Here is a 10117-nt window from a genome sequence, read left to right as displayed (position 1 = left end):
GTGCTATAAACTTTGGAAGCTATAACTGTGATTGTTATAATGCTTACCAATCGGAAAACTTCAGATATTTGACCAGGAACCTATACAAAGTTCGAACATTACAAATCGTTTAGCTTCAGTGGACATTAGTATTTTTACGAAAACTTGGCGTGTGTGGCTGGTGAATAACGAAGTACAAAGCTAGCTAGCTTCCAGTTAAGCGAATTGTATCTACATCAACTTGTAATCAACTCACTCATCGTGAATCCTCGATAAGATATCAAGGAAGTTCCAGACTAGAAAGAAGACTTTATATTGCTTGTAAGTTTGTAAAAAAAATTATATAAATCATTGTGTGTAATAACTGTTATTGTAAATTGTATTATTGGTAATATATTAAAACATATTGGTGTTAAAAAAGAAAACTGTGTGTATCGATCTTGTTGGCAAATATCATAAACTGACTATATATCAGCTTTTACTTAACTACTAAATCCAAAGTACAATTTAACTACTAAATTTTAAAATATCATTTAATTCAATTTCAGATCATCTGAAAATATAACACGTAACAATCCCTTGCCAACAAATGATGACCCAAACCATTATAGAACGCTTATCAGTCTTCCATGCAAGCACAATCCAATTAAGGTTGAACGTTTCGCCGCACTTTCCCAGACATAAACACATCCATCATTTTGAAACGTGATTCATTTTGACATAGCACGTGATGTCAGTCGTTTCTAATCTAGGTTTCATGCAACGAACACAAACGAAGATGGGATTTCTTTCTAACGAAGAAGATGACAACTTTTGTACCTTCCGTTGATACCAATTACATAAATGTGTTTACAAAATGCTTAATTCTTGTCGTACTCGTTGTTTTCTTCAGATTGGGTGCATTTCCCCCTCATGTTTTCTATACAAAGATCATAGCGGCCATGGCCACCTTTTTTATCTCTTAACTGATCTTGACTGCACATGTTTTCTGCCAAAATGTCCAAGCATTGTTGATCTTGGAGTCCGAGGCTTTATATTTCTTGCTCCTTTTAACATTCGTAGTTTTCAATTCTCGTAGTAGCAACTGCTAACATTATTAACCAAAATTATCGTTAGCTGAATTTTTGATAGAAGTCACATTTCAATTAAGTAATATAATTTCAAGTGAAATAACGAAATATTATAAATTATATTTATGACTAGTAGGTAATATTTTAGTCCCGTTTCCAATAGCTCTAAGGAACTATATACATATATGTTGCTTTTTTTATAACTGAATCGTGAATTTGAGAAATGTATGTTATAATTCTGTATTTTATTCATACCTCGTAACCAAGCTTTTTCAAAAACTTTCGAAGTAATGGGGGTTCGGCTCCGAAAAACCTAGAGAAAGGGTAAGAGGATTATTAGGAATTACGTATTATCAAATAAAACAGATCGTGGAATTATGTACTGATTACTAATCTTTACCCCATATTTTCTTTTGCTGAGAAACACGAACATCGATGATATCAGTCTAAGTGACTTTGAAATCTCACACTAATTGTATTTAGATCGATCATTCACAGAAAAATAAATCTAGAAATTGGCTAATCAACGATCCTCATCTAAGGCACAGTTTTCTTTACAAGGTTGTTTTACAATTTATATATCTTTCCAATTCTAGAACTGTTTAAACATATTGTTGTAGTTACATAAATTAACTGGTATATAAGTGTAAACACTGGAATACAAATAATTTTATTCTGGTTTGTTTAGTGTGATTAGACATAAGATTATTATTCATTTTAACTAACTGTTTCTGGATAAAAATCGCCGTCAAGGAATTTTGAAATTTACAGTTGTATTTAATAATTTTGTTGCAATACTTGTACACAAAAATCTAATTAATTTCTGTAACTAATAATTTCAGCATGAATAGTAATAACTTATTTGAATAGTTTAATGACCGATCACTAAATGAAATACAACCCACCGAAACATTTTATGATCAAAGATTTTAAATTAACTAAACTTAATAAACATATGAGGTTATCACTTGGTCAGTTTTTGTACTCTCGAGGGATTGGTCATTTCCAGAAAGTCTCGATAGAACTTCTCCTTCTCTCGGCTGTGACGACCGTGTTGCCCTCTACCAGCACGTACTCCAAGGTTGTGATTGACAGCATTTCTTGCAGACAACTCGACAGCACGTATTTGTTCCTGCAGACACTTGACATCCTTCCGCAATGCTTCTAGCCCTTGCCCCAAAACATGATGAGTACGTATTTCAGACGACAAGTGCGCCACACTGCGAGCTAAAGTCACAACATGGGACTCTAACCTTTGTAAGCGCTTGTTTGACCCACTGAAAACATTTGAAAATATATAAATGATTAGTTCAAGATGTCAATACACTTATTGGATATGCGTGTGTGTGTGCATGTATAATTACATGAAATTTTAAAATACAGACAACTTTATTAATTAATCCCTTTATAATACTCCCAGAAATTTAAACGAGAAAAAAAAACAGCGTTATTTCAAGGGCCTGACAACTGAAGGTGAGCTAAAACTAAATAAGAACAGATCTGTACATTAATAAAGTATAAATAATGTGGCGAAGAATATTTTGGAAAATCTTTAAAACAATTTCCGAAACCATATTACGCGGTAACAATAAACCCAGACCTTGCATGGTATGGTGATTAAGGCACTCGACTCACAATTTGCGGATCGTAGGTTCGAGTTTCTTCATCGAAACTGCTCGCCATTTTAGCCGTAGGGGCGTAATAAATGTGTCAGTTAATTGCACTATTCCTTGGTGAAAGAGTAGCCCAAAAGTTGGCGGTGGGTAGTGTTCAGTAGCTACCTTCCCTCTAGTTTATCACTTTAAAATTAAGAACGGTTATAGAACAAATAGCCCTCGAGTAGCTGTGCGCGAAATTAAAAAACAAACAAACGAAGATAAAAGAGGCAAATACATATAACTGAATAATTAATAATAAAATAAGTGTATTGAACTAACCGGATTAAAAACTTAAAGGAGGATTAAGAAATTAGATGATAATTTGTTTAAGGTATCAGTTATAAGCAAAATTGACAAGTGAAGCAATCATATCTTTTTTGAAAAGCAAATCTTCCCTTATCAGGGGTAAAGCGTGAAACCCATGATTTACATAGAGTGAAGTTTAGCTTTCTTTTTAGCACATTAATTTATAGATATGTAAAATTTATTTCCTTACCCTGTTTTGGATTCTTTTGGTTTCCGTTTTTGCTCTTGACTTCGCTTATCTTTGAATTTTTGAGTTCCACGACTAAGAGAACTACGACCAGTGAGTGATGACATACAGTCGTGTCTACGTCGTCTGGAGGATCCTAGGCCATCAGTAGCTCTGCATGTTGGATTTAGTCCTCGTTTTTTGTTATGTTTCAAATCTAGTAGCCTGAGAACCTAGGTGAAGAGAAAACATGCCGGAAACATTATTCGAAACTTTGACTGTGGTGAGAAGGTTAAAAATAGTACACAATTATACAGTGAAAATATTTAAGAGATATAGAAAAACTGATTCGGAAAATGTGCTAAAAATATAACGAAGTTTTATTATCACTTAAAGCAACACAACATATATTTTTCTTAGTGTTTGTACGTTGATCTGTTGTTGAATGAATATTTATACTTAAGCAGTCTTTAAGTGAAAAAGTTATACCTCTGAATACATTGTCTCTAAGCTTTCGAGCTGCTTCCTTATCACACCAACGTCGTTATTCTCCATATTACTTGTGGTGGCGCTAATCTCGCTACTGTAATCATCCAGATCTTCTAACAAACTTTCCATGTCCAATCCTGTGGTTGTTGAGGTCACTTCTGCGTCTACTGGACCTGCATAAGATGTTAGTTAATCTATGGATTGTGTCTGAAACACGTTCAGGAACATAAAAATCCTCTTTGACCGTAAGTAGATAAAATAAAACACACTGAACAAAATAATTGAGATATCAATAAGCTACAATAAACTAGTAAATAATATGAAATTTAATTTATTATTAATACACAATCCCAACACATCAAACTGTGATCATACTCTTTGACACGCCACACTTTCTAATCAGACACTTTTGGGCCAGGAGAGGTTAACGTGTCGAACTGCGGATCGAAGGGTCTAAGGTTCGAGATGTAATATCGCTAAACATATTCTGCACTCTCAGCTATCAGTTAGTAATGACTTTTATGAGTAAAACTGACAAGTTAAATAATCAGATTCACACTGTAGGCATGTTAACCACTAGGGTAAGGACTGAACCACTAAAATGAAAGATGCATGCCAAAATATTAGGGTGGTTCATGATAAAAGTTGTAAGTCAAAACTCTAAGGCAATTCATTATGAAGGAAGTAAGCAGAAATATTTGAATAATTCAAGATGAAAGATATGAGGTGGCATAATGAATATTGAAGGAGGTAAGTCAAAATACTCAAGGTAGTTCAAAATGAACCTCTTTCCGGAGTTAGTCATATACGTGATGTTCAGAGCTGTATCGTTTGGGCTAGCTGTTCTTTTGAATCTTTTCAACAGTTATAGTCAGTAATCATTAACAAACCGAAAACTTTACCCTTGCATTACTGACTTATTTTTATACGTTAGCCATCGATGAGGTTCATATACTACACCATAGTGACTAATTTATTTATATTTAATATTACAACTAGCAGAGTAAAGAACTAAAAAATGGTGAAATCTAAAAATGTAAAATAGTTATAATATATAGAAAACGCCAGCAGTAATTAGTGGAATTAATGTTATTATATATGTTATTATAGGGAGTCTGTAACCAACAAAGTCGTGGACCTACTAGCAATTTTGTGCACAAATAGTTTAAAAAAGTGTGATTAAAAAGCCTATGAGGTGTATATTTACTTCAATAGGTAATATTAGGATTAATGTCTTATAGCCTAAACCTACAACCCATATAATGTCTCGTACATACTGTTAGTAACAATACACGTACTTAGATGAATCCTGTTACTGCTACTTGTTGCAACCTCATTAGTTTCTAAATGTGTTGGTAGGCGACCATTTCCATGTGGATGACATTGTCCAGTTTTCTGAGTAGAGTATGTAGTTATTTCCATTGATCTGGAATTCCCTGCATGTTTAGTGCTGATTCCGGAGTTTTTCATACACATGACGTCCACAGTCGTAGCACTATAAACCCAGAAAAATTATGTTACTTACTATAGATGTTGCCAAATATAACAATGTAAGTCAATGTATTTAGTCATTAAACATATGTTAAGGCTACAAGTTCTTTTAAACTACGAAATATGTTAGCAATGAACAGCAGTTACGTAAGTTTTCCACGCTATTTTCATAATTATAACTAGTGTGTACACTATTGCTAAATTATTCCTTTAAAACAAGTTTAATCTTCTTATTGCATATCAGGAAGATTAGGGTTCTGTTAGGCAAGCGCAATCAGCTACTGATTCTTCCTGACCTGGAGGGGATGGGGTTCTGTTATAGAAGTGCAATTAACTAGTGATTATTTCTATCCTGGAGTAGATAGGGTTATGTTATTCAAGTGCAGTCTTCTAGTCAGTATTTTCAACCAGAAAAGTATAGGGTTCTGTTAAAGAAATGCAATCAGCAAGTAATTTTTTTATAGGGTCGAATGGATAGAGTTCTGGTATGTACGCGCAATCCAATCAGCTAGTGATTCTTCCTGATCCGAAGTGGGTGGGTTCTGTTGTATAGTGTAATCAACTGATGATTTTTCCTGATCTGGAGAGAGCGGGGTTTTGTTATGCAAGTGCGTTCAGCTAGTGATTTTTTAATTTGTAGAGGATGTGGTAATGTTATTCAAGTCCAATTAACTAGTGGTTCTTTCTGGCTAGTAGTGAATAGGGTTTTGTTATTCACGTCCAATTAACCAGTGATTTTTTCTGACCAGGAGGGGATAGGGTTCTGTTATTCAAGTCCAATCAGCTAATGGCTCTTCCTGGCCAAGAATGATTAGGGGTTTTGTTATTCACGTTCAATTAGCCAGTGATTTTGTTATTCAAGTGCAAAAACGAACCAAAACAGGAACTGATTCTTACTGACATAGAAAGTATAGAGCTCTGTTATGTTTATAATAAATGTAAATCGTATATTTATACAAGAACGTGGCATAAGTCATGTATGACATCTGTGTGTGACGTGATTACACCGATAATGGTCTGTTATCAAGTAAAATAACCATTGACCATTTTCGATTGAAATGAATCACTTGAATATAGAATGTATGGCATGCTACTTAGAAAGCCTTTATTTGATAGGAACATATTACCAATACTTGTTCCGTAAAGCAACATTCAAAGGAGGTAAAAGACGCGAGAGTACCTAGGACTAACATGTCGGCTTTATGGCACTCACACGTTTACAATTACACAAGTTGTTTTGGTTTTAATAATGGATTTTCCATAATTCAGCTACGCAGATTTCGAAAGTAATATTCATTTCTTCTATCACGTAAGGGCTTTTTACAAATCGGGAAGAAAAAAAATCTCATTTAGATCAAATTATTATTTCGTTTACCACAATGAACATTTTTTTATTATTATGTTTGGGTTCTAGAACGGTTGATAAAACTCTCATGTTATGATTGGTCTAGAGAAATCTATAGCCAGTGGTTGTCAACATTTTAAGCATAACAAAATGTGACTCGATTTCAAAGAAAATGATTCACTTATGTAAAACAGACGTTTTTGTGAAAAATCTGTACGTGATCGAAAAAAATGGATATCATTTTCGGATTCAGCGTAAATGAATTACTGTAGAACACGTAAAAATTTCAAAACAATAAAACCATAGCAGGCCTGTGTTATCTAATAGATTAGACACCAGCTTACATTTGAAATAATTTAAATCTGTTTATTTCAAGAAGCACTGTATTTATTGATTTGATACTCGCGATGAAAAATAAACCTCATTATGAAACAATAGTAATTACAACCATGTTAAAGTTCTCTAAGTCGATCTTTATTTTTCACCACACTCATTGTTAATCTATAGATATTGTTATTACAAAACTACTGTGTGCCTTCAACCAGCATCATAAGTCAATGTGTTAGTTCAACGTTCACTATCATATGCTATTTGTATTTGCTACTGCTAAAAACAGGATCCAGTCAAATGAAATTCTGGCCCTTGTTCTGTGAAATATTGCCATGGGTTTGGTTTTGTTTGTCTTGAATTTCGCGCAAAGCTACAAGAGGGCTATCTGCGCCAGCAGTTACTAATTTAGCAGTGATAGACTAGAAGGAAGGCAGTTAGTCATCACCACTCATTGCCAACTCTTGGGCTAGTCGTTTAGCAACGAATAGTATATTTGACCGTAACATTATAACGCCCCCACGGCTGAAAGAGCGAGCATGTTCAGTGATGTGGGTTCGAACCTGCGATCTTCAGATTACAAGTCGAGCGTCTTAACCACCAGGCCATGTCAGGCCTGAATTCATAGGTCTCAAAGTTGTTCAAAGAAAAGATGGTGTGCTCTGGGTATAACACCCTCTCTAAAGGTATGCAAGTGATTAAAGTTAAATGCACAATTGAAAAATGAGAAACTCAAGTTTTGTGATGTTTTATATTAATATTTTTGGTTGTTGTTAAGCGCAAAGCTACATAATGGGTTATCTTTGCTGTGCCTACCAGGGGTATCGAAACCCGGTTTTTAGCTTTATAAGCCTTCAGACTTACCGCTGAGCCTCTTGGGGCTATATTAATACAAGTGTAAACAAATTTGAAATAAAAAATTAGGATGTAGAAATGGGAGCATCAAAAAAATATGACGTATGAATGGGAGCACCAAAAAGTAAGGAAACAAGGTAGCAATGGGAAATATAACGTTACAACACTTGGTGGTTTATGACATGGTGTAACCTCAAAGGGGGTGTGGCCATTGCCTCCCGTTCCTACTTCGAGTGTTTTTTGTAACTTGGTAATTGTTCAAACTAAATGAAAGGTGTATATATCTAAGTTTATCTGTTGTAAACTTTGTTTCAGCAAGCAAATGCAGATACATATATGTAATCAAATTACGTGTCGAAATGCATGACATCATAAAGGGGGTGTTTGATGTCAGAAGTCAAACAAGAAGCTCCAATAGTCATATTGTGCTTATGGGAAATATTATAGCTATTTGACTGGTAAGGAATGGGCCAAAAGAATAGTATCATACTGCTGATTTTTGAAATATTTTTGAAATTTGTTGAGTATTTAGAAAGGATTAGCTACTGATAAAACTCAATTCAATTGGATCAGAGTTCAAAGTAAGAAACGAAGAAGAAATGGACGGAACAATGGTCACACCTGCTTTGAGGTTGCACCATATCAAAAACCATTAACTGTTGTAATGTTATCCCGCCCCTTCCTACCTTGTTTCCTTACTTTTTGGTGCTCCAATACCTACTTTTCAATTTTTTTATTTAAACTTTTTTTATACTTGTCTCGTAGCTTTTTTGGTACTAAGTCTCGAGAGTGACTGTGCTCTAGGCCTATCCTTCTCGTAGCGTTTTTTTTTGTGGTGCTAAGCCTCGAGAATGACTGGGATCTAGGTCTATCCTTCTCATAGCTGTTCTTAGAGGTATCTCTCGACATTTCCTGATTTTTGCTGATATCTTTCTTATAGTTTTCTTACATCTAGCCAGTGTTGCAACCTTTTCTTTGGCTGGATTAATGGCTAAGACTTGTTTTGCATATTCAGCATTACTGTGTCTAACCTTATCTCTATTCTTGTTGTAGTGACAAATACTTTTCAAGATTATCAACATAAGATTTTCTCTTTTTCTCTCGTTTGGTTTCCTTGAAAGGCATATTTTAGAAATTGCACTGTTTGAAGTACAACCTTAGATGTCAATAGGTCACACTTAGTTTGAAAACAATGCAAAGGTAAATTATACAATTTATCATTCTTGTTTTATGTACAGAGTGCTCGAGACAAGCCGTGTCAGACTTCGACAGTGGTAGCGTTCGTCCTCACCAACTGCTTTGATAGAAATGCTTTGTCCAACAAAGAACCCTCGAGTCAGATGTATAGAACTGAAAACTTCACTTTCAAAGGTTAGATCATAGTTAGAACTTCGATCTAGAGAATCTACATAGCCCAAGTTTTTTATCTAGTTGATACAGCTGCATGCTGATCAAGTAGCATGTGCGCATAAGCAATAGGGCACCTGCATGTGTTATGAGTGTGGGTTGTTACTTGGCATCTCACAGAGCGTGTTCGTAATAATATAATATGGCTACTAGTACATTGTTAGCTCGTTAGTAGTGTTGCAAAATGGTTATCGTTATTACGTGTTATCACTGAGGTTATAAGTAAAATTAAGGAATCATGTATATTGTACTTTATTGTTTGTTGAATTTCGCGCAAAGCTACTCGAGAGCTATCTCAGTTAGCGGTCCCTAATTTAAAAGCGATAGACTATAGGGAAAGCAACACTACCAACAGCCAACTCTTGGGCTAATCTTTACCAACAATTAGTATGATTGTTGTTACATGAAGAAGTACATTATATGTATAAATTATTAAGTATGGTGAATTTAAAAGACATTTTAAATGTTCTTAAGGAAGAAAAAATTCTGTATTTTTGATAAATTGTACTTTATCATTACGTTAAAAGAAGTGTGTTTAGATTTAATATTAACAATTGTGAATTTAAAATACATAGTACCACTTTCACATTGTTGAGTATATACTTAAGGAAGAAAAAGTTATATTTTCTCTATTTATTGTCCTTGGTTATAACATGGAGAAAACTTAACATATAACTAGATGTACTTCCGCAGAGTCCCCGAAAGTGTTCTGTTCCAAGAGTAAATATTACCAAAATGAAGCTTGTTTGTAATTAAGCACAAAGCTACACAAAGGACTATCTGTGCCCTGCCAACCACGGGTATCGAAACTCGGTTTCTAGCGTTGTAACTCCACAGACATAACGCAGAATTAAGAGTAACAAATAATTATATTTCTTGCTTTTCAAGTTTATATGTCATGCTGTGTTGTAGCTTACAAAGTGCATAACTCTTCTCGTGATTCATGGCATGCGCACATTTTACTGACGTCACGACAGTGCAAATTATAACTAAAATGGCGCCCCTTATGTGACGTCATTTTAGT

General features: G+C 34.5%; 1 protein-coding gene across 2 annotated transcripts in view; it reads right to left on the bottom strand.

The window, feature by feature from the left end:
* The window catches only part of LOC106457160, a 75212-nt gene that overhangs the window by 2989 nt on the left and 62106 nt on the right, over window positions 1–10117 (bottom strand). For both annotated transcript variants that reach the window (XM_022382989.1, XM_022382990.1), the window contains 5 exons: window positions 4967–5163; window positions 3669–3841; window positions 3204–3412; window positions 2018–2326; window positions 1305–1362 (listed from right to left, as the gene is read on the bottom strand). In XM_022382989.1, the coding sequence (XP_022238697.1) occupies window positions 1305–1362; window positions 2018–2326; window positions 3204–3412; window positions 3669–3841; window positions 4967–5163 (946 nt within the window). The remainder of the gene's footprint in view (window positions 1–1304; window positions 1363–2017; window positions 2327–3203; window positions 3413–3668; window positions 3842–4966; window positions 5164–10117) is intronic.

Source organism: Limulus polyphemus, unplaced genomic scaffold (genome assembly GCF_000517525.1).
Source record: "Limulus polyphemus unplaced genomic scaffold, Limulus_polyphemus-2.1.2 Scaffold298, whole genome shotgun sequence".
Taxonomy (NCBI): domain Eukaryota; kingdom Metazoa; phylum Arthropoda; class Merostomata; order Xiphosura; family Limulidae; genus Limulus; species Limulus polyphemus.
The sequence above is the reverse complement of the archived record's forward strand: the minus strand, read 5'-3'. Positions and strand labels throughout refer to the sequence as shown.